The sequence below is a fragment of the Pseudoliparis swirei genome, chromosome 7 (genome assembly GCF_029220125.1).
Source record: "Pseudoliparis swirei isolate HS2019 ecotype Mariana Trench chromosome 7, NWPU_hadal_v1, whole genome shotgun sequence".
In the NCBI taxonomy this organism is placed as follows: domain Eukaryota; kingdom Metazoa; phylum Chordata; class Actinopteri; order Perciformes; family Liparidae; genus Pseudoliparis; species Pseudoliparis swirei.
The window spans coordinates 13638703-13662037 of NC_079394.1; the positions used below are offsets into that span (position 1 = coordinate 13638703).

At 46.2% G+C, this 23335-nt stretch overlaps 4 protein-coding genes across 10 annotated transcripts; 1 reads left to right on the top strand and 3 right to left on the bottom strand.

The window, feature by feature from the left end:
- The first annotated feature begins 150 nt into the window (after positions 1-150).
- Positions 151-8264, top strand: barhl1a (BarH-like homeobox 1a). The gene is made up of 3 exons (XM_056419161.1): positions 151-517; positions 5999-6185; positions 7868-8264. The coding sequence occupies exons 1-3, from the start codon at positions 163-165 to the stop codon at positions 8082-8084; spliced, it is 759 nt and encodes a 252-aa protein (XP_056275136.1). The 5' UTR covers positions 151-162; the 3' UTR covers positions 8085-8264.
- Positions 1559-5655, bottom strand: LOC130196785 (uncharacterized). Of its 4 annotated transcripts, none has more exons than XM_056419155.1 (6): positions 5583-5655; positions 4146-4647; positions 3972-4043; positions 3616-3834; positions 2912-3281; positions 1559-2772 (listed from the first exon to the last, which is right to left on the bottom strand). In XM_056419155.1, exons 3-6 carry the CDS (start codon positions 3981-3983, stop codon positions 2411-2413), a joined length of 963 nt encoding a protein of 320 aa, XP_056275130.1. In that variant the 5' UTR covers positions 3984-4043; positions 4146-4647; positions 5583-5655; the 3' UTR covers positions 1559-2410. The 4 variants fall into 4 exon arrangements, with proteins under 4 accessions (XP_056275130.1, XP_056275125.1, XP_056275127.1 ...); XM_056419150.1 differs by having other exon boundaries at positions 2912-3284; XM_056419152.1 differs by having other exon boundaries at positions 2912-3284; positions 3972-4049; positions 4091-4647.
- A 984-nt stretch (positions 8265-9248) lies between the features above and the next one.
- Positions 9249-16711, bottom strand: ddx31 (DEAD (Asp-Glu-Ala-Asp) box polypeptide 31). The gene is made up of 21 exons (XM_056419096.1): positions 16660-16711; positions 16159-16275; positions 15977-16069; positions 15736-15854; positions 15547-15622; positions 15358-15401; positions 15209-15279; positions 15035-15144; positions 14850-14891; positions 14422-14486; positions 14150-14269; positions 13867-13973; positions 13414-13634; positions 13172-13324; positions 13031-13090; positions 12898-12948; positions 12489-12628; positions 12283-12367; positions 10327-10438; positions 10034-10250; positions 9249-9692 (listed from the first exon to the last, which is right to left on the bottom strand). The coding sequence occupies exons 2-21, from the start codon at positions 16258-16260 to the stop codon at positions 9572-9574; spliced, it is 2109 nt and encodes a 702-aa protein (XP_056275071.1). The 5' UTR covers positions 16261-16275; positions 16660-16711; the 3' UTR covers positions 9249-9571.
- Positions 16712-16815: 104 nt separating this feature from the next.
- ak8 (adenylate kinase 8) lies at positions 16816-23317 on the bottom strand. 4 transcript variants are annotated; one of them, XM_056419136.1, is made up of 15 exons: positions 22811-23317; positions 22138-22240; positions 21935-22019; positions 21730-21779; positions 21558-21641; positions 21277-21345; positions 20090-20171; positions 19863-19934; positions 19581-19778; positions 19366-19488; positions 19101-19190; positions 18789-18927; positions 18590-18670; positions 18256-18385; positions 16816-18146 (listed from the first exon to the last, which is right to left on the bottom strand). In XM_056419136.1, the coding sequence occupies exons 2-15, from the start codon at positions 22219-22221 to the stop codon at positions 18057-18059; spliced, it is 1377 nt and encodes a 458-aa protein (XP_056275111.1). In that variant the 5' UTR covers positions 22222-22240; positions 22811-23317; the 3' UTR covers positions 16816-18056. The 4 variants fall into 4 exon arrangements, with proteins under 4 accessions (XP_056275111.1, XP_056275112.1, XP_056275110.1 ...); XM_056419137.1 differs by having other exon boundaries at positions 22138-22248; XM_056419135.1 differs by lacking the exon at positions 22811-23317 and having other exon boundaries at positions 16816-18127; positions 22138-22414.
- Positions 23318-23335: the final 18 nt, after the last annotated feature.

The following is a 23335-nucleotide window of genomic DNA, read 5'->3' on the forward strand; positions in this document are numbered from 1 at the left end:
TCTGGATCAATAATAATAATCAATAATCATCACTTCCAGTTTAACAGTCGGTAGTTCTTCATCTCTTCGAACTTGGCCGCATTGAGCACGATGAAGTCACAGTCCAAGAGCTTCCGCTGAACACCTGTCTCAGTCCTCAAACTCACCTGAGTCCGGTCGAAGATGGAGGTCCCCGCCTCCGGCTTCTGGAGCGACTTTCTGCTTCGCCTCAGGCCGCCGGGCGCGCGCCTCTCCCGGGCACGAGCCCCGGAGCTCAGCCCGGGCGGCTGCCCCCCGACTCGTCCTGCGCCGGGGAGAGAGCCTGGTCCCCGGTTGAGGTGCGCGCTGCCGCCCGGTCTCCTCCAGCCGCGCGCAGCCAGCTCCTCGTTCCGCATCCGGGACATCTTAGCGGACTGCCTGCCAGACCCGGACCTGGTCGACTCGGACCCGGGTCAGCCTGAGCTGGAGTCGACCCGGTCCAGACCGGAAGAAGACTTTAAGGATCTAAGTGTGAGCGGCTCTGACAGTGAAACCAAAGGTGAGATTATTAATAATTAAAAATGTGTAAAAGCCGCTTCATTGATCGTAAAATAGTGAAATTATACATTATGATTTAATATCTTCAAAAAGAATTTTTTTCTTATTAAACTATGAAGAGTTATAGAATCATTTCTAATTCAATGTTGTTTTATATTTCCTGGTTCTGATAATAATAAATAATATTAATAATTATAACATCAACAATATTATATTTATTATAGGAAATCAATTATAGATTCATTTACAATCAAATCATATGTTATAGAGGCATTCATGTGAATTGATGTCATCAATAATAATAGTTTGTTCTTTCATATTTCTTCTGTTTTTTATTTAAATCATCAAATATTGCCTTTGACGTTTTAATAATAATAAACACCTTCACGCAGCGCGGGGTTCATGATTATGGTTTAATTAAACATGATCATGATGACGATGATCAAACAGTTTGAATGTGACGAATGTAAACATGTTATACAGACTGAACCAAGAGACCTGAAACCAGGATCTGGTCCAACTTAACCCCTCTGACCTCAGCACAGCTTATATTTAACAATATTTCGCGAATGTTTTCAGTTCATATTCATTTTCAGAAACATAAGTACTCACGGACCAAGCACCTGACAGGACTGATGTAGCTCAGTGGGGTAAGAGGGCCGTCCTTCAACCGCAAGGTTGTGGGTTCGATCCCCGCTCTCCCCATTAGGGCAAGACGTGGATAGTGGGAATTCACTGACAGCCAATGAAATTGCAGTATTATCTACGCTGTCCAATGTCCTGAAAAGCCACATTTGGACGCGGGTTCGAGACTCAGTTGGGCTGTTGATCAAGAAAAGTGTTCCCTACTTTGCTATTTTTGGAGTGTCACTTTATCCCAGTGGCAGACAGATTATATCAGTACTTGACTTATTTATTTATAACCTATATGTAACATATTAGTTTTCTTCTCATAAACATTTGAATTGCAATTACTTAAATTAAATATGTCTTGACTGTTCACTAAAATGATTCACATATTAATGACACATGTAGACATTAGTCCATGAAATATATTTATTCACAACAAGGACAGTAAATATTGAACACACAGGCCATAGTGCAAGGTCACACAAACAATAAAAATAGTAAAACAAATATAATTTATATCATAAAAGAATGTAATTATTAAAATAAGAAAAGATATATACATGACAAAACACTGCCCATCTCTCTTATTTGCTCTTGTCAACGGCCCATCTGTTTTTCCCGTCTCATAGAAGGCAGATGCCTTGAACTCTCTCCACGTCATCTCCTTCTCCATGTCCTGGTCTCTGTACAGGGAAAATACTTTGGCAGGACAATAAATGTACTTCCCTGCTACCCCCGGGAACCCGGTGTGAATGTGAGGGCTGTTTGGGCCCTGCTTCAGTCCCATCCCACAAAAGCGACACCTTGGACCAGTGTTCTGGGGTTCTGTGCTGGGATTCAGTTCTCTTCCTCTTCTGCTGGCCTCTCTCCTCCACCCTTTTCTTTGTGGCAGACAGTTCCTGCTGAAAGAACTGTGTTCCTGCAAAGTCATTAAATGGCATTTTTGGGTTTGTCAGACCCTCAGCACCGTAAGCTTTAAAAACTTTAGTGGAGCAGTAAAAGTATCTGCTGGTAGAAGAAGTGGATGGAGTAACCATCATTCTCATACCTGGACTTTGGCTGACCACAGGAAAGGCACGTTTTGTCTGCTTCTTTGAAGCCACTGGTTGTTGTTGTTGCTGCTGATGCTGTTGTTGCTTTTCAATAATATTTTGCACAATTTGCTCAATAGAGGCTTTTGTGAGGGTCTGACTAGGTGGAGGTGGGTTCACGACTGCAACAGGCATTGTTACAACCGGCACCCGGGTCGTCTCGCTGCCCTTTGTCAGAGCGTGCCAGAGTTCCTGCCGCTCTTGCAGTTTTTCGGGCTGGTGTTTAAAGACGAGCTGGTGTTCAGTAATTTGCAGAGGTGTTTAACATATAGTAAGATGTGGTGTTTAGTTGTTGGGTGGAGCATGTTGTTTGGGTCTGTGCAAGAGTTGTGAACTAGAGCAGCATAGTCCTGGTCCACTAGCTTGAGCATGTCCTTCATGCCACGGTGTTTATTGAGCAGGTTGTCAATAGTTGCCTTCATGGGGGCCGGCCACCGCTTGTGGTCCAACACAAACACTCTCCCCCCTGTCTTCACAGGTCCAGTGCGAGCGGCAGTCGGCGAGGACAGCAGCGGCAGAGACGGCCGACATGTTTCTACGAAGACAAAGACAAAGGATACAATAAGTTATTCAGATCTACAGAAGGGGAAACCTCCTGAAAATGAATATGATTAAAATTCAGTTCCTACTAACTAAAGTCTGGTCCATTACTATGCCTGTGTGTTTGATGTTACCTGGATCTGTCGGAGGCCCGGGAGTCACGTCTGGTTTGACAGCAGCAGAATCCACAGGAGGGCGTGGAGGAAACTGGAACAGCTTCTGTGGTGCCATGAAGAGTGAGGATGACTGGGCAGTAGGCACGCTGCTTTGAGGAGGTGGATTCAGGGCCGGGGGGGCAGAGTCCGACTTGGTCCTGTGCTTGTCCCAGTCCACAGGAACTGGGCGGCAACCAGGCTCAACGTACTGCAGGCCAAACTTTTCTCCAGTGTCGGTGCTCGAGAGATGAAATGCTGGATACTTCATCTGTCCCAACACCCGTTCGGAGGCTGCGTTGAGCTGGGCCACCAATGCAGGATCAAAGACGGCTGGGAGGTGAACGCCTGGCTGCTGCAACGGAAAAACCTTTGTTTGTTATTTATACTTTGACAGTACACAAAAACTGCTGTTAGTAAAGGCAGAAAGTATCTTTACTTCACCTGCTTTGTTCAGCCAAATCCAATCAATCAGACTGTTTGTAACATGATTACGTACAGAGTATATTTCATTCATAAACATGTGTTCATGTTGCAATGGGTTAATATTCAGGAGCCAGTCATCACTATGTCACCTGGGCAGGGAAGCACCTTGACTTCAAACACACAGCAAACACATGCAAGCAGGTGTTAGTATCACAGCAGGTTCTCTTCATGCACATCAGAAAACAAAGACGGATACGTACCCTCATCAGGACCGGAGTCCATTCATCGTCACGAGGACAACAGGCGGAACACCAAACGACAAACAGGACCAGAACACGGCCGACACCAGACGAGTCCTGCTGCATGTGGGAGAGGAACTCATGGTCCCAGTTGTGTCGGTCGGCGGCACGGTGCTCTGGGTTAAAGACCTCTTTCTCGTCGTCTGGCAGATGAGGAGGATGACGAAGATGCAGAAACAGCTATAAAACACACACAAAACAATATCAAATATGCTGAATAGAATACAGGATTAATAGCAAATCGTCTGAACTGTAAACGATTGTGAATCTTCAGGGAGGGGAAACAAATAAATAAAAGAGAGCACATGTTTACTCACAGCTCTGCACATGTTGCTTTGAAGGAGAGATGCTCAGCATCATCCTCTCCAGCTCTTCATCTTCATCCATCACTGTGATGCAAACAAACAAGTTAGAAAGAAAGAAAGAAATATCTTCTTGCATTTGCGCTTGTATGACTTGCATGTAGATCCCTGACAAGACACCAGACTCACCAATGGCTTCAGCAGGAGCATGTGAGGCGTGTGACATCACAGGTGAGGTGTGTGACATCAGAGGGGAGACAGTGGGTGGCTGCAGCTTCTTCTTCAGGTAGAGTTGTAGCTTATGCATCTTTGTGCCTGCAGTGCAGTTCTTCTTCTTCAGGATGAAGGATGCATAGCCGTCCTCCCTGCTCTCCCAGACCTCTCGCCAGGTGCTGTAGGCACGAGTCCCAAAACCCACCAGCTGGTCATCCTCCGATGCTGCTGCTGTCACAACTGGCTTGTGTTCCTCATAGTTGAGGAGAGACTGGATTCCTCCAAACATGAGGGAATAGTTGAGAAAGGACAGGAGGCTGTCCTTGTTGTGCCCCGCTGCCATGAACACTCCTGCAGCTTCCTCTCTTTGCTGGTTCCTGATGAGGTAGATGGTGTATCAAATGTCATTCTCCAGAAGCCAGCGGAAGGAATGAAACAGCCATTCTCCCAGGGTAAAACACATGTCTGCTCATCTCTCCTGTTTTGAAAAAGAGTAGAGTATATTAGTAAGTATATTAATACGCTATAGACAGGCATTGTTTCCAAACAATATAGTTTCTGAACCTTAAGTCCTTTGTTGAGGCACACTATTTACATGTCAGTGGCAGGCAGGCAGGCAGGCTACCCCCCCCCCCCCCCCATCTCCTGTGCCCTGAACATCTTGTGGAAAAGTACATGGAGGTGAACTCCCCCCCACAGTCATGTGACTCAAGTAACAATGAAGTGTGAAGTGTCTTATCAAGAAATGATCTCCATTCCCTTGTGACCATCCCAAAAATATCTGCATCAGACTATGAGTATACTTTTATATAAACACCGTATCACATTCTGCTGTTCTCTGTTTTAACAGTGGTGGAGAAAGTATACAGAACTTCTACTTCAGTAAAAATAGAAATATTAATACCACCACATGGTGGTCCTGCATTAAAAAATAAATAAAAGTAAAAGTTACAATTACTCACTACTGTTTTAATAGGCTGCTGGTCGTTTAATCTATAATTACACCTTTATTAGTTGAGTGTAATACACGTGATATGTTAAAGTAAAGCTTCATCAGTCACGTTAAACGAGGAGAAGTGCGCGTTTAGTGAAGTTACGGGAGACAATAAAAAGAGAAACTCCGTGACTCCCTGTTTACAGTTTACCGTTCCTTCACAGCGTGTATGTAACGTAATATCCACAGTATTGATATGGTCATGTAACGTCATATCCACGGTATTGATATGGTCATTCCGACAGCATTATTTATTTAAATGATGTCGCGTTAACTTCCCGTTTCAACAGCGCAAGAAAGTCACATACACGGAGAAACCAAACTGAAAAAACACAACCAACTTTACAGTGCGAACAAGAGACTGTCAAGACTAATTATCATTACATGTTAGTTCATTGTAATAAGTTAGAACGACTTACTGCTTGACGTCACGGTGGAGCTCCAGAGATCCGTATGTGCAGTCGGTCCTTCTCACAGCAGACTGAATGAGACGGAGGAGGGGGAGGAGCCGGAGGAGCTTCACTCTGAAAACAGCGCCACTGAGCTGCGAGTGGCCAGAGATATATTACATCGGCGATTTTAGACACCGCCATAGAGAATGAATGGGAAGCTGTTTAGGGCCGTTTAGCTAAAGAATCCCCGGTGCCCGCGCGGCAAGTCGAAGTGTCCTTGAGCAAGGCACTGAACCCCCAGTTGCTTCCCGGGCGCTTCACCGCAGCCCACTGCTCCTTAATAACTAAGGATGGGTGAAATGCAGAGAACTAATTTCCCCTTGGGGATTAATAAAAGTGTATATTTATTTATTTAATGTCATTTCTACCTGTCAATCACTCAGTGGGCGGGGCCTCAGAACGTCTGAAAAAAGCTCGTAAAGCTCGGACTGCGTTCAGCGACAAGCAGCTGGCGAGGCTCGAGAGAAGCTTCCAGAAACAGAAGTACCTGAATGTCCAGGACCGCATGGAGCTGGCTGCTTCACTGCAGCTGAGCGACACCCAGGTCAAGACCTGGTACCAGAACCGGAGGTAACATACGAGACCAGGTCCCAGAACAGTAACATATACAACCTGGTGCCAGAGCAGTAACATATACTCTTTGTGGTTGTCTAGATTCTCTTTGTGGTCGTCTGGTGTCTCTGTGTGTCTCTTTGTGGTCGTCTTGTGTCTCCTTGTGGTCATCTTGTGTATCTTTGTGGTTGTTTTGTGTCTCTTTGTGGTTGTTTTGTGTCTCTTTGTGGTCGTCTTAAGTCTTTGTGGTTGTCTTAGGTCTCTTTGTGGGCGTCTTGTGTCTCTTTGTGGTCGCCGTGTGTCTCTTTGTGGGCGTCTTGTGTCTCTTTGTGGTCGCCGTGTGTCTCTTTGTGGGCGTCTTGTGTCTCTTTGTGGTCGTCTTGTGTCTCTTTGTTTCTCTTTGTGGTGGTCTTGTGTCTCTTTGTAGTCGTCTTGTGTCTCGTTGAGTCTCTTTGTAGTTGTCTTGTGTCTCTTTGTGGTCGTCTTGTGTCTCTTTGCATCTCTTTGTGGTCGTCTTGTGTCTCCTTGTGGTCATCTTGTGTATCTTTGTGGTTGTTTTGTGTCTCTTTGTGGTCGTCTTAAGTCTTTGTGGTTGTCTTAGGTCTCTTTGTGGGCGTCTTGTGTCTCTTTGTGGTCGCCGTGTGTCTCTTTGTGGGCGTCTTGTGTCTCTTTGTGGTCGTCTTGTGTCTCTTTGTTTCTCTTTGTGGTGGTCTTGTGTCTCTTTGTAGTCGTCTTGTGTCTCGTTGAGTCTCTTTGTAGTTGTCTTGTGTCTCTTTGTGGTCGTCTTGTGTCTCTTTGCATCTCTTTGTGGTCGTCTTGTGTCTCTGCATCTCTTTGTGGTCGTCTTGTGTCTCTTTGTGGTCGTCTTGTCTCCTTGTGGTCATCTTGTGTATCTTTGTGGTTGTTGTGTCTCTTTGTGGTCGTCTTAAGTCTTTGTGGTTGTCTTAGGTCTCTTTGTGGTCGCCGTGTGTGTCTTTGTGGCCGTCTTGTGTCTCTTTGTGGTCGTCAAGTGTCTCTTTGTGGTCGTCTTGTGTCTCTTTGTTTCTCTTTGGTTGTCTTGTGTCTCTTTGTGGTTGTCTTGTGTCTCTTTGTGGTCTCGTTGAGTCTCTCTGTGGTTGTCTTGTGTCTCTTTGCATCTCTTTGTGGTTGTCTTGTGTCTCTGTGGTTGTCTTGTGTCTCTTTATGGTCGTCTTGTGTCTCTTTGTGGTCGTCAAGTGTCTCTTTGAGTCTCTTTGTGGTTATCTTGTGTCTCTTTGAATCTATTTGTGGTTGTTTTGTGTCTCTGTGGTTGTCTAGAGTCTCTTTGTGGTCGTCTTGTGTCTTTTTGCATCTCTGTGTGGTCGTCAAGTGTCTCTTTGTGTTTTTCTTGTGTCTCTTTGGGGTTGTCTTGTGTCTCTCTTTGGTTTTCTAGAGTCTCTTTGTGGTTGTCTTGTGTCTCTTGGTTTCTCTTTGTGGTTGTCTTGTATCTCTTTGTGGTCGTCTTGTGTCTCTTTGTGGTCGTCCGGTGTCTCTTTGTGGTTGTCTTGTGTCTCTTTGTATCTCTCTGTGGTTGTCTAGTCTCTTTGTGGCCGTCTTGTGTCTCTTTGCATCTCTTTGTGGTTGTCGTGTGTCTCTTTGAGTCTCTTTGTAGTCGTCTTGTGTCTCTTTGAGGTTGTCTTGAGATTGTCTTGAGTCTTCAACATTAATCTGTTTCTTCACAGAACGAAGTGGAAGCGTCAGTCTGCTGGTTTGGAGCTGCTGGCTGAAGCCGGCAGGATGTTCCTGCCCACGCACTTCCTGTTCCCTCAGACCACGCCCACACCCAACCTGTACCTGTACCAAAGCCCCCCCCTCCCGACACCCAGTCCTGCTGCCTTGAGTCCAGACCCCCACCGGACCACATCCCCGCTGAAGAGACTTTTATTTAGGTTTGGCTAGAGGGACTGGTCCCCTGGAACTAAACATGGACCCTGGTCAGGAGTTGATACTCAGTCCAAGAGCAGGTTCCGTGAAGAACTGGAGGATTTAAAGAGGTTTTCTGGCTGGACGAACTGACCAGTTAGATCCAGAAGACAACAAGTTCAGTTTTTTCCATTTTCCATAAATATGCAGATAATGGTTGATGTTTCAGGAGTTATGGTCTGAATGATTCTGATTAAACGTGTGACAGAACTGAAGAGTCAAAGGACTCGAGTCCGGTCTAGACTCCTTTTTATGGACTTGTTTTAGGCCTTTTGAGGGTTTTGATTGGAATCATCTGGTGTTAGTCCTGGTTTAATGGCATCTGGACTCAGAGCCAATAAATAATTTATTTCAAGGAGTTTGGTCTAAGACCTGTTAAAATCCTGGTATCTTGAGGTTTGGACTAAGACTCGCAACCTTTAAAATTGCACAGTAATGTGCAATAAAGAGATGTGGTGTCGGCTGGAGCTCATGGTGGTCGTCCTGAGAACACAAGGTCCCTGTTTCTATCCCTGTTCTCCTCAGTTAATATTGAAGTGTCCTTGAGCAAGGCACTGAAGCCCCAGTTGCTCCTTAATAACTAAGGCTGGTCAAAGAGAAGAAGTTACCCACAGATCAATAAAGTGTAGACTACTTTCTTTTCTAACGTAGAGATAGGTGATCAGTGTATCTAAAACGTCCCCAGCAGCCTATGAGCCTATAGCAGCATCTCTAGGGGCTGGACCAGGTGAACCTGATTCAGCCCTCACTAAGACTATCAAGAGGAAAGTCTTCAGTCTACTCTACATGAGGTGACTGTCTGCCTCTAGGACTGAAGGTTGAAGCGGATTCCATAAAAGAGGAGCTTGATAACTGAAGGCTCCTACATATCAGACTCTAGGAACCACAAGTAGCCCCACTTTCAGTGAGCGCAGCTCTCTAGTGGGGCAATATGGTACCACACGCTCTCTAGTGGGGCAGTATAGTACTACAGGCCCCTTAAGATGTGATGGTGCATCACCAATCAAGGCTTTGTAGGTGACGAGAAGAATTTTAATGAATTAAGTACTCACTAAAAGTAATACTATGAAAGATCATTGTATTACTATGATATTACTGTATTATCATAGTATTACAACAGTATAAAGTGAGACTTCAGTGTTTTGCCTTCGAGAGAAAAATATTTTATTTTCCAACAGATAAATGAATCTTCATCAAATACAAACAGTAAAAAACATGTTTTTATATTTAACTCATCTTCATCACATTATTCTGAGGAACCAAAGAAAGAGTTCATCAGTTTGTTTCTCCTGGAAGTCAAAAAGTAAGAATGTCAATAAAAACATATTTAAAGAGTAAGGACATCTGTCGACCAATCAGAGAGCAGCAACAGAGGATCCTCAACGACAATGTTCCCTCTTTCTGAAACGCTTCATGAAGTGAAAGAGTCAAGTCGGCTATCTGTAGTTTTCCTCCTCTTCCTCCTACTCTTCCTCCTCCTCTCCTAACTGACCAAGCACCTTTTTCTTCTTCTTCCTCTTCTTGGACTCTGCTCCCTCCAACCCACTGGAGAACTCTGAGAGCAGCATCTGGCGATTGTTGAGCCTAAAGACGAGTTAAAGATACAACTTTAATACTTCAAAAATACAGAAAAACTCCCCAAAAATATAAACAAATTCAACCGTAACACTACAACCGTAATGCTACAATGTAACACGACAACCGTAACACAACACCACTTTGTTTCATTTAATGTTGTCTAGCTCCAGATCACAACAGAAGGCATTTCCTATAGAGCAGGTCTAGACCTCATGTTATTTATCTTATCTACACGACGGCATCTCAACCTCAACATTAGGTATTGTCCCTTTGATGTGGCTCAATAACTGTGCTAAAGAATGATCACAAAGAACACCACCATTACACAACTGAACACACACAAGTACCTCTTTGCCCCTGCAGGCCGGCTGCTGGTCCCCTTTTTGTGGTTCTGGTTCTTGTTGTGGGTCCGTGCCCGGGGGGCCGAGGGGGCGATCAGGTCCTGCGGTGCGTCTCTGAGGCCGAAGCTCTTGGCGGCGTGTCCCAGGTGGAGGGAGCGGATGTGGAAGATGTGTTTGAGGCGGGTGGGGTAGGTGGTGTAGGCCCGCAGGAAGGACTGCAGCGCTGATGACATCACAGTAACACGTCAACACAGGAAGTGAGTCACAACCCGGAATCACCGATACGGAGGGTCACATACCTCTCTTGGCGTTCTGCACCGACTCAGCATCCAAGTGAACAAAGTTCTCAAACTCCGTCTGGAGAACTGTCGCCCTCTCTCTGGTCTCCTGCTCCAGAGCTTTAGATGATGCCTGAGAGACAGACAGGTGGAGAGACAGAGAGGTGGAGATACATCCATCAAAATAAAGGTTTATACAACACAACCATGTAGCTGGTTCCTGTTTTACTGTCTGCATCAGACCACTAACTGGGATACTGTAGTCTTTGTTCTGGTGCTCTTCAGTCACAGATACATGGTGAATCTACTGCAGTCCACTAGAACCCATTTAAGAACCCCCACCCTCAGAACTACAGTCCAAAACCAGTGGGAGCCTTAAAAGACCCCAACATCCTTAAAACAGTCCTGGAAACGTTTCAAAGACCCGTAGAACACCTGAATAAATACGGCCAAAGCCTAAACCCTGGGGGACAAAAGGAACTAGGGCTGCAACAACGAATCGATAAAATCGATAAAAATCGATTATTAAAATAGTTGGCAACGAATTTCATTATCGATTCGTTGTGTCGCGCGATTATTACGGCACTCAATAAGTCACGGAGTATAATAAAAGTTGAGTTGAGCGCAGAGCGGCGCAGGAGAAACCAGAGCGGAGGGAGAGGAGAGACGGAACGCTGCGTTGTGAGAGCCAATCAGCGCTGAGCTGCTCTGCTGTTGATGAATCTAATTGGCTGCTGCTCTCGTGGCGCTGGATGCGGAAGTCATTCACGTCGTTGGAGGGACATTCACGGAGCTGTGTGCGCCTACGGGTGACGTTATCAGGGCTCTCAAGTGTCACACATTGAGCGTGAGACTCACGCATTTCGGTTATAAGTTACTCACTCCCGCCACACATCGTATTTCTCACGCTGAAAAATAACTCTCGGCTATTTAATGTTTTAATGTGCCGCAGCGCGCCAACATGAGCCGCGCTGCCCTCACCGTGAAGGAATCAAGCGCTCCCCTGGAGTTCTGCTGTGAGGTGCCACTTATCAGCCAATCAAAAAAAGAAATGGGCTACACAATAGCCAATCAGAAAAGAACGTATCTGTTGTATCTGGGTAAGATTTAATCCAGCAACCAATGAAAATAAAGCATCCTGGAATTGTGCGCGACTGATATAACACATTTGCATTACTTTTCCAAACATTTTGGGATTTTATTTTTTTCAATAACTTTTCTAGGCAAGGAAATAGCCATTTAAAAATTCCATGACTTTTCCAGGTTTTCCACGACCGTACGAACCCTGTTTTGAATAAAGGGCTGAAAATTACAGTTTTTTTATCCGATTAATCGAAAAAATAATCAATAGATTAATCGATTATCAAAATAATCGTTAGTTGCAGCCCTAAAAGGAACCCTACTCATGACCCTGGGAACCATCTTAAAACCACAAAGCCCTTGGACTTAGAAAACCCATAAAAGTTTTTTGAAATCCTGTGAACACATTTAAAACACCACAAGCATCTGGGGAATCGTCTTAGTCCTGGAATGGTCTTCCAGGACTCTGACACTCAACCAGAAAACCTTTTATATCCCGTCAAAAGACACCTGGAACCTCCAAACGCACCCCTGGGATACCCTGAAGTAACCAACATCCATTAGAAATCCTGTACCTGACCCCCAGCAACTCCTGGTACCCCTGGAAACCCGTTGAAAGGCTCCTCAAGCTTCTTCAAAGAGAAACCTTAAAGATGCAAACTGTTAAAACCCAACCACAAGGTACCCAGAACCAACGGAGAGACCCTCCACCATCTATGAAATCGTGCTTAAGATTCCTGGAACCTAACCCGTGCATACTCGACTACCTTCTCACAGACTCCTGGAAAACTTTGAGCTGAATACCTGGAAAAGCCACATGAGACCTTCTAGAGCCGTATCAGCTCTCTGAAGGGTTCGAGAGGCTGCAGGAGCTCCGAGAGGACAAAGGAGTCTTACCTTGCTGTGGTATTTGCCCCGCCCCTTGTAGGTGTCATCCATCATCAGACTGGACAGGATGTCCTGCAACTTCAGCTCCGATAGGCTGAAACACAACAAGACCCGCCCCCACCGTCAAAACCAGTAAGTGGACCAACATAAATGCTGGACTAGCACCATCAGCAGTAATCTCTACTGTGCTGTACTGAGAAAGTACTACAACAGACCTGATGTTGTGATTAGCCAGCTCGGGGATGAAGGCGGTCTCAGCAGGAGTGAGGAAGAGGAGGCTACTTCCTCTTCCTCCAATACGAGCCGTCCGACCGACTCGATGAACATACTCTGTCGCAGTCGTCGGAGGAGTGTACTGTGAACACACACTGAGGTTCAGTAGGTAGTAACCGGAGTCTGTTCACTCGTACTCACAGTACTTTAGGAGTACACGCAATGCTACACTGTGATTGGTTTTGTTCAATATGGACGACCTACATGTCTGACCATGTTACGTTATTCTGGTTGGAAAGAAAGAAGACAACGGATTAAAAACAAAATGGCGTCGGAAAAAAACAACGAAGATGGCGACATTGAAATGTTGGAACACAGGACACATTAGCGTTGTCAATAGTTATGGGATACCTGAATGATCCAGGTGACCTGAGGAAGGTCCAGACCTCTGGCTGCTACGTCCTGAAACACACGCTTCATCTTCAGAACAGATACATCCCATAATGGACCATGTAGTTACGTGAAACCATGACGATGAACTGACCGTACACAGCAGAACTCCAGACGGAGACACAGAAAACTGCTGGAAGACCTCCGAGCGCTCCTGGTGGAGGAAACAAACGCACCATGACTGAGGCTCAGAAAAAGCTGAGGCGCTGAGGAACTTGGGACATGGAGGTCTTACCGCCTGCTTCATGTTGCCATGGAGACGAAGGAAGCTGAGCCGAGGCTTCTGATTGGAGGAGGGCCTGGCGAGGACCGAGGTGAAGAGGCCGTGCAGGAACTCGACTGCCTCGCAGCTCGAGGTGAAGACGATGAGTTTGTTGTTCTGAGAAAACTGCAACAACAACAACAATCTGGTTAACCTGAAAACCACCTGAGCCAGATTTAAACAATGATGTAATACACGAGTGTGTAATGGGTTACCTTGCACTTGTCCAGGATGAAGGCCGCCAGACAGACCAGCCGCAGCTTACTGGGAACCAGCAGCACATACTGCTTCAGAGCCTCGGGCAGAGCGAAGCTCTCCGGTTGGCTGTCTGCACTGAGGTCAGAGGTCACGGCAGAGCTGAGGTCACAGGAGGCGGGGCCAGACACCTGAATGTCCACTGGGTCATTAAGACAAATGCCCGCGAGCCGTGTGACACCTGAACACATCATGGTACACTTATTAATAATGTTAGGCTCTATATTATGATATCTATTCATTATTTTAAATAAACATATTATCTAAACATGCGATTAATGTTTATGAAGCATCACAGTGATCCAGTTCCGTCTAAAGAAACTTTAGACAGAATGGACACAATCTGACTAAATGTAAGCAAATATAGACCAAAAGGAAAAGGTGGTCTGAATATAATAATAATATTTCTGTACCGTGAGTTAAAGTCGCCGACAGCAGGACGTTCTGTCTGCTCGGACCAGCAGAGTTCAGACTGTTCAGTATGACAGTCAGATCCTTCTCAAAGCCCAGATCCAGGGTTCTGACACACACACACATATATATACACAGTGTCATGATGAAGAAACAAAGTGTAGCTCCTCCCCCATGATGACTAGAAAAAGTGTAGCTCCTCCCACATGGTGACTAGAAACAAAGTGTAGCTCCTCCCACATGGTGACTAGAAAGTGTAGCTCCTCCCCCATGATGGTGACCTACCGGTCAGCCTCGTCCAGGACCAGCCAGCGCACGCCGCTGAAGGCGATGCTCAGTGTGTTCTTGATGTGGTCCACCAGGCGACCCGGAGTGGAGACCAGGATGTTGATTCCTTTACGGAGCCTGAAGACACAGAAACAGTTTCAACAGAAGTCCTAGAGTCGAGGGCGAGAGGAGGAGGACTAGAGGAAGAGGAGGACGAGAGAAAGAGGACTAGAGGAGAAGGACTAGAGGAAGAGGAGGACTAGAGAAAGAGGACTAGAGGAGGAGCTTACCTGGCCTTCTCTGACTTCCTCTTCTCTCCTCCCATCAGGACTCCAGGGACGATCCAGGTGAACGGCTGCAGACAAAGACAGTTTACTGAGGGCCAGGACCAGAGACCCCTTCAAGGTCTGAGGTCCAGGACCAGACAACCTCAGACCTCCAAAAACTCGAAGGCGGTCTGAGAATACTAACGTACCACGTTACCATATCAACATGTAAATGTCATTAACCTGAACTTGTCTTTTCCTCTTTGTTTACCGTGTTTATTCTCACGCTGCTATGAATTGTGGGTAATTTCCTCAGACTCAAACCCTAGGATCAAACCCTCACGGGCCCAGTATTGTCAGGCAGGAAGTGGATCAAAATAAAGGCTCTGTGATCCACGAGGGAACTTTAAACAAATAAAATACAAGAAATAAAACATCAGGCTCCGTGTTACCTTCAGGAGCTTCTGGAAGATCTGGAACGTCTGCTGGGCCAGCTGAGGGACAGACAGACAGATTTAGAAGAACAGGGATGATCAGGATGTGGTTAGCTTAGCCACACTGATGACTAAACACTGTCCCTTTAACAGGACACTCCAGGTGTGTGTTGAGAAAAGGGGACACTGTCCCTTTAACAGACCTCTCTGGTGGGGACGATGACGACGGCCAGGGGACCATCAGACCTGCAGACCTTCTGCTGGACCGCCTGCAGACTCTGAACCACGGGGATGGCGTAGGACAGGGTCTTACCTGTAGAGACACGGTACTGGTAGTAGTATCACAGTACTGGTAGTAGTATCACAGTAGATCTCACCTGAACCCGTCTGAGAACGAACCACAGCATCTCGTCCTGACAGAAGAACTGGAATAGTCTGTTTCTGAACACTGAGTGAGAGACACACACACACACAGTAAGTGTATGAGTGAGTGTGTGTGTGTGTGAGTGAGAGTGTGAGTGCTGACCTGGTCACCGTGGAAACATTCAGGACTTTGTTCAGTGTCGCCACCTGGTGGCCAGAAACCAGCAAATCACAGCACAGCCAGAACAAGAGATTGTGTTACCAGGTGTGTGGGTGTGTTACCAGGTGTGTGTGTGTGTGTGTTACCAGGTGTGTGGGTGTGTTACCAGGTGTGTGTGTGTGTGTGTGTTACCAGGTGTGGATGAAGGTCCAGGTCTGAGAATGAGTCACTGCTGAAGATCTTCTCCTTCAGCTGGGAGACAACGGGCCTAAGAGAGGGAGCCAGGTGAAGGTGATTAATAATCAATCTGCGAGAGGGAGCTAGGTGAAGGTGATTAATAATCAAAAATGAATGTGGACCAATCAGAGAGCAGCTGAGGACCTGAGCATCTCTGGGATCTCTGGGTTGTGTTTGAACAGAGAGGAAGTCTGGATGCTCCTCGTCGCCTGCACTGCCTCCTTCCTCCTCCTCTTCTTCTTCTGTGGTGTCCTCTGGTCAGTCTGTGAATATCACCATGACAACAAGCATCAGGTCAAACATCAATATTATTCAAAACAAAACTCTTCTTCTTCTTCTCTGATCGGCTGACTAAAACATCTCAAAGGACCTGATTGGTGTTTACCTGAGAGTCTTCCTCCTCCTCCTCCTCCTCCTCTGAGTCATCAACCCTCTGATTGGAGGAGCCGCTCCTCCTCTTCTCCGCCTTCTGTTTCTTCTGGAGGACCAACAGAAACTCAGGTTATTGATAACTCACTGACTGATCGGGTTATTGATAAATCACTGATCCGGTTATTGATTACTCACCATGGCCCATCTCTGCTGAGAAGTGGGAGGCTTCCTCCTGGAGGAAGAGGATGAGACGCTGGTGCAGATATTCAGAGACAGCTGGTCGTCTGCTGATGACATCGTCACCTGCACACCCTGATCACAGCAGCCAGGTAGGAGAAAAACAAACAGCTGATCATCACACCACTCAAGTTATTGAAGAGCAGAAACAAAAGAGAAGACCCCCAGCTCTGCTAGCCTGAGTCACGTGTCCTTGAGCACTTAACCCGAGCTGTTCTACAGAAGTCACTTCTAGATGCTCTGGAGCCGGAAGTAGCTACAGACCGTCCCTCGGTCACGCGGTCCAGACCCGCTCTGTCGCGAGCCCGGTGTGAGGCAGTTAGCGCCACATAGCCACGTATGTGTGTGTAGACACATGTTTAGCATAGTTAGGATCACACAACCACGTGTGTGTGCGAGCGCGTGAGCACGCGCGCAGCAGAAAACACGCAGAACGAGAGAAATGGAACGTTAACTCACTTGAAACTCTGAGAAAGAAACAAGCGCGCGTGTGAATCTCTTCCTGGTTTGTCACGGAAGCCCCGCCTTCTTCACAGCTGATTTTGTGGACATGCGCACTAGTTTCACATTTTATTTTGAAAGGGTGATCGGAAATAATTGCTCTGCAAAATTCAGTTATATGTCAATAACAGAGTTTATTAATTGTTCTGCAGAGGAATAAAGTTGACATGTAGATACATGAATGAAGGTAGAAATCTAAATGAATATTGAGAAGGAACAATAATCAAATAAATACTCAGGTATAATTAACCAGGCTCATTAAACATAAACAAGTGATTCAGCAGATTCACTTTATTAATACATTCATTAATACATTATTACTTTATTACATGTAGTGTTACATGTGTTTCTGATATTACTTTTTTATGTGAAATAGTAAAATAATCCTTAAATCTGATTGTTGAACATTAGACAGGAAACATGAGCTCATTGTGACTTTAGCAATGATTCAACAACCGTGTTATTAACATTATTAATGATTCAATAACTTTGTTATTAACATTATGGTAACAGACTGAGTGACATGTGATGTCATAGATGTTCCACCAGAGACACGGGGAACACAGGCTACCTGTTGAGAGTTAGACCGGTAGCCAGCGGCGAACAGTTGACATTTAGAGCGTTAATTGTTGTTTGACGTAGGCTCCGCCCACAGTAGCCTTGTATTATAGGCTCCGCCCACAGCAGCCTGTGTACTAAACAGCAATAAGCAAGATAACGTCTCGTAACGTTCCTGACACGGGGTCACTACCATGTTATTAATTCAATCACTATTTATTGATTCAATAACTTCTTACTGATTCAATAACTTTACAGCAGTCTGAATGAAGACCTGAGGATCATGAGACCTTCAGCCATAAACAAGGATCCCAATTCTGGACCAGGAATGACAGGGACCCGGTTCTGGTCATCAGCAGCCGTCACGTCCCATTTCCCTCGTGCTCCGCTTCCTGTTGTCGACAGGAATACTTAAAATAGAGCCGTCAGTCAGGAGGCGGGCCACTGGGACTCAAACAGACGCTCGCAGGATTAATTATAGTCCCTTTGAAGAGGAAAGCAGCTGTCAATCAAGACAAGGAGCAACCAGGTCTTCATCATGCAGGGCTGAGAGAGAGAGACATCTGCTGTCTACAGCACACACAAACATGTATTTCATGTTTCTATGACGACTCAAATCAACGTTTCTCAATATTTCGTTTCTCTTTTATTTTCTGTTTTTCACAAAAATAACAAAACAGCTCTGAGGAGTTAGCCTGAGGCCACACACACACACACACACACACACACACACACATACGCACACTGCATAGGGGATCTGAGGACTCCGTTACCCAGAAGCCCCATGTCACTGAGTGTCAGTCAGCGGTCAGTTTGCTCTCCAGAGACTCAAACACAGAGTGAGGATCCTGATCAGCATCGATACGCCCTGCATGAGGAAACAAACACTGTGTACACACAGACAGACAGACACACACACACACACGGAATGATACAGGGTGATGGTGATATATGAGGATATAAGAAACATGAAGTGTGGTGTGTGTGTGTGTGTACCTGTAGACCAGCAGTGTGTACCCTGTGCTGATTCAGTGTGTGTGTGACAGAGTGTGTGTGGTCTTCTGGTCTGGTCTTCAGTCTGTTCTGGACCTCAGAGCTCGGAGCCGGTCGAGTCACAGCGTGGAACCTGCAGTTAGATATGTGTGAATACATTTATATGTATATACATATATATACAGTGTTTTTATGTATATATATATGTATATATATCTAAGTGTATATTATATAGTGTTTATATATATATTAGTGTATATAAGAGTATATATGTATACAGTTTATATATATATATAATGTGTATTTGAATGTTGAGCCAGTGAGGCGGTTCACTGACTTCTCTCCACTGACGGGGTCTGTAGCTCTCAGAGTGAGTCTCTCCACACACACCTCACTGGTACACTCCAGGAAGAACACACTGAGAGAGAGGTCACAGGTCATCATTGAGGTCATATAGAGGTCACATGAAGGTCATTATAGAGGTCACACAGGTCATTATACAGGTCATACAAAGGTCACACAGTAGGCATGAGGACCTGTTGGGCGGGTGTGACTCCTGCAGGCTCTTGGCCTGCTGCAGGTCTCGGGGGAAGCCGTGGAGGATCCAGCCTCTGTGGCTACAGTCAAGTCGGCTCAGACGTTCCTCCAGAACCTGCAGCACCAGGGAGTCTGGAACTGAACCAGCAGCTCCATTAATATTTAATGACCAGTAGAAGAATTGTATGAAGATGTATAAGATGTATGAAGCTTTTCTGCATGTGTCAGTCTGACAACACCACGCTGTGTTTCCAGAGAACACAGAGGAAGCTGCCAGGTGTGTGTGTGTGTGTGTGTGTGTGTGTGTTTACCTGGCCTCCCACCATCTAGGTATGATTGGATCTCTTCTCCCAGAGCTGAACCATCAGCTGCTACAGACCTCAGCAGCCGACCACAGCTCACTGACGGGAGACATGAGATGTGATGGAGATGAGGTCATCATTAATCATTCAATTCACTTCATGTTGTCTCGCCCAATATCATGTGACCAGATGAACAATAGACGTCATGTGACCAGATGAACACAATAGATGTCATGTGAACAGAAGTACTCATGATCTGGGGGGGGGGGCTTACCATCCACCATCTTGTACTTGTGTGCCAACAGTCCGGCCTGATGACTCTTCCCGGACCCCGGAGGACCCAACAGGAGGATTCTGGGAGTTCTGCAGCGACGGCGAGTCCGGACGAACGCCAGCACTGAGACACACACACACACACACACACACACACACACCACATTACGACCCTGCATGAGAACTCCACGGGGATATGTGTGTGTGTGTGTGTACCTTGCTGGTAGACGTCAGCGTGTGGTTGGTCGGCGTTGACAACCTTCAGGACGTGCTGATAGGCCGAGCTCAGACCTGTGACCTCGGAGCGGTGGCGCTGCAGCTCAGCCTCTCGCTGCCCCTCTGGCGGACTGGGCGCCTCCAAACGGCGAGCCACGGAGCGGTGGGGCGGCAACACAAAGGTCTCATGGTACGCGTCTGTAGACAGGAAATGATGGTGACCAACTACTTCCTGTTGAACCCTCTGGAGTCAACACACAGCTCGTAGTGAACCGGACTCACCTCCAGTCAGCGGGTCCACCAGCTTACCCTGATCCCTCTGAGAGAGCACGTCATCAGGAGCCTGCAGCAGCACTACACACACACACACACACATTGTGGTCTGTGTTTTTGGGCGAGATGGTTGTCATTGAGAACATATGAGTGGATGGAGTCTCAGGAAGGTCCCGTTCCATCCTTCTGATTGGTCGACACAGATTGGTGAACAGGAAGTCACAGTTAGTTCTCACCAACATGTTCAGGGATAACTCCGGCCTGCTGGAGACTCAGAGCCTGCAGGCGAGTCTGAGGGAAGCCCTCCAGCACCCAGCCCTGTGACACACACACACAAACACACAAAATGGTTAGGTAACGTTTAGTTCTCCGATTAATAAACCAGGTCAGGTTCAGGGTTCAGTGCCTTGCTCAAGGGCACATGGACCAGGGCTAGCACAGCCGGAGATCGAACCGCCGATCCGCTGATTGACCTGTAAACCACTGAACCACAGCCGCTCGACTCGTCATGCTTTGGAACCAGAGAACAGGAAGTGAACATTCCTGGACTGACTCATGTGGAGACCTGTCAATCACCTTGTAGCCCCGCCCCTAAAGCGTCCCCTGCTTTATGGTCTGTTAGACTCTTGATTACCAAAATTACTAAATGAACATCATGCTGTTTCGAAGAAGACTTGAGACAGACAGAGAGACAGAGAGACAGACAGACAGAGAGACAGACAGAGAGACAGAGAGACAGACAGAGAGACAGACAGACAGACAGACAGACAGAGAGACAGAGAGACAGAGAGACAGAGAGACAGAAAGACAGACAGACAGACAGAGAGACAGAGAGACAGACAGACAGAGAGACAGAAAGACAGACAGACAGAGAGGTTAAGTATTTAAAGTGACAGGAGGAGGCGGGTGGTGATGGGAGCTGTCAATCATTTCCCTTTCCTCCATTCACACTGACAGACAGAGGAAGAAGACAATGCTGCTGTGTGTGAGACTAGCCTGCAGCCAACAACAGACTGACAAATGGACACAGACACACACACATGCGCGTACACACACACACACACACACACACACACACACAAAAAGCTAAACGCTGGGGGCTGAAAGAAGCTGTTTGTCTAGATTAGATGAAAAGACGAAAGCTGAACGCTGGTTTACTACACACTACACACTACACACTACACAACTGAACACAGCGATGACAGGACACAGGATGTGATGCTCAGCAGGTCTCTAGGAGACGCTCGGCCTGCTGGGAATTGTAGTCCGACAGCGACCAGAGGACCAATCAGATCAGAGTCTGAGCTCCATCACTAAAACACCTCCATCTCCACCACCAGCAGTACACAGTACTAATAACACACTGATAACAGAGTACTAATACACACTAATAACAGAGTACTCTGTTATACAGATATCTTACTCTGTTGAAGCAGTCAATCTCATTTAGTCTCTGTTGAATCTGTCCGACCAGCTGATCAGTAGGAAGCTCCTGAACACACACAAACACACACACACACACACACATTTACTTAAACACACGTGTGTGTGTTTCAAAATGTTGGAGACTTGGTGTTTCAGATGTTTACATGACATCACAGAGGTCAGAGGTCACATTGTTTCTATTCAGCTGTGATGAAACCCACACAACTATAGCCTGTGTGTGTGTGTGTGTGTGTACCTGCTCTGTGTGTTTGTGTGTACCTGGATGCTGTGCTCTGATTGGTCCTGCAGTAGACTCTCTGTGGTCACATGGATGGCTCTCAGCTCAGCACTCAGCTTTGTGGCCTGAAGGACGACAAGAAGCACCACAGAAGAAGAGATGAAGGAAGTGTGATGATGACATCGTGGTGTGATGATGACATCACTCACTCACCACTGTGTGTTTACCAACAGCTGGAGGGCCGAGCACCAGGACCCTGGGGACTGACAGACACGTTCAATGTCTCGGACTTCAACTGGGAGCATGTAGAACTACACAATCAATATTCTCCATTAAGACTCAGGACAGACAGGAAGTGGAGTCACAGCTTCACCTGGTGGCTGGAGAACGCCCTACACCTGCTGGAGAGGAGACTTACTGTCCACATTGGTCCTCTGCAGCAGGCGGGTCAGGTGACCAATGGGATCATCAGGCTGGTCCACCAGGAGGCTGGACAGCATGCTCTGTGACACACACACACACACACACACACACGCACACGCACACACACACACACACACACACATTCAGACTCAGACTTCGTGGTCCTCCTGTTGGAGCTCTGCTGCAGGTCTTTCTTACCTGCAGCAGGTGGAACACGTCGTGCTTGTCGGCGTACTCGGCCATGTGAGGAGGAACCCTCAGAGGTTTCACTGTCTCATCCATCAGGAGGTGCTGCTTTTCCCTGTGGACCTTGAACACATCACATGTCTGGATGCCAACTCCTAAACTTCTGATCATGTCCTTCATTAAAAGTAAAGAAGAGAACCTGCCCCACCCCCGGGGGCTTCTTGGTGTCATGTGAGGGACGATGAAGATGATGATTTTAAATGTTATTTGTGTCCTGGTTTTTAACTTAATCTTTATTTTTGTATTGCTCTCATTGTTTTAAATAAAGCTTTGCATCATCTTTTCAATCATTTGTTTTTTGCTTTTACAGCTTCAATCACAATCATAACAATAATAATATAATCCTGATATTGAACTCTGTAATAAACAACGTGTGTGCATATTGCGTCAGCGGTTGTTACCCGTGATTGACAGGTGATAATATTCACTGAAATGGAAATTAAGGAGCTTTTATGGAATTGTTGTTGAAGCGTGACATCTTATTGTTTAGGACAGAACTGGGACCAGGACCGGGACCAGGACCCGGACCAGGACCAGAGCGGCTAAATCACGGCATTTTATGTTTAGTTTCACGACATGACGTCATGTTATAACATTTAAGTGGATAATTAACGGACCGTCTCACCTGTTGCTCGTTGCTGAGGGAACTACGTCTTCAGCGAGTCTCTGCTGGCGTCGCCTAGCAACTGCCACATCCGTTCCGTTTTAACTACCGGAAGCAGAAATACCCGGCCAAGTTATCGTACAATTTTGTGAGTGCTTCCGGTTTTCACAATAAGAGCCATGTGACTGCGGCAGATAAACAATATGGTTTAATATTCTGATGAGTTGACGCCGCTCCGCCTGGGACCATTTTTAATAATACTAATACTAATAATGCTTTTATAGACACTCGTTTGATTTTCTACCTTATTTACAATTGAACATAAATTTCATTAATTTTAATTTAATTTAATAGTGTAATTCATTTCAATAGCCATCCTTCTGTTTTGAATGTTTATGCAAACTCTTCGTCTTGGATTGTTTTGAGTACCTGTTGCACCTGCTCTCCACCGCTACCGTCTACTTTCTGGACCACTAGCTGGCCGTCTCTCGCTAGCCAATCATCATCATCTACATCCTTCCACTAGGACAAATCATCCATGACTCA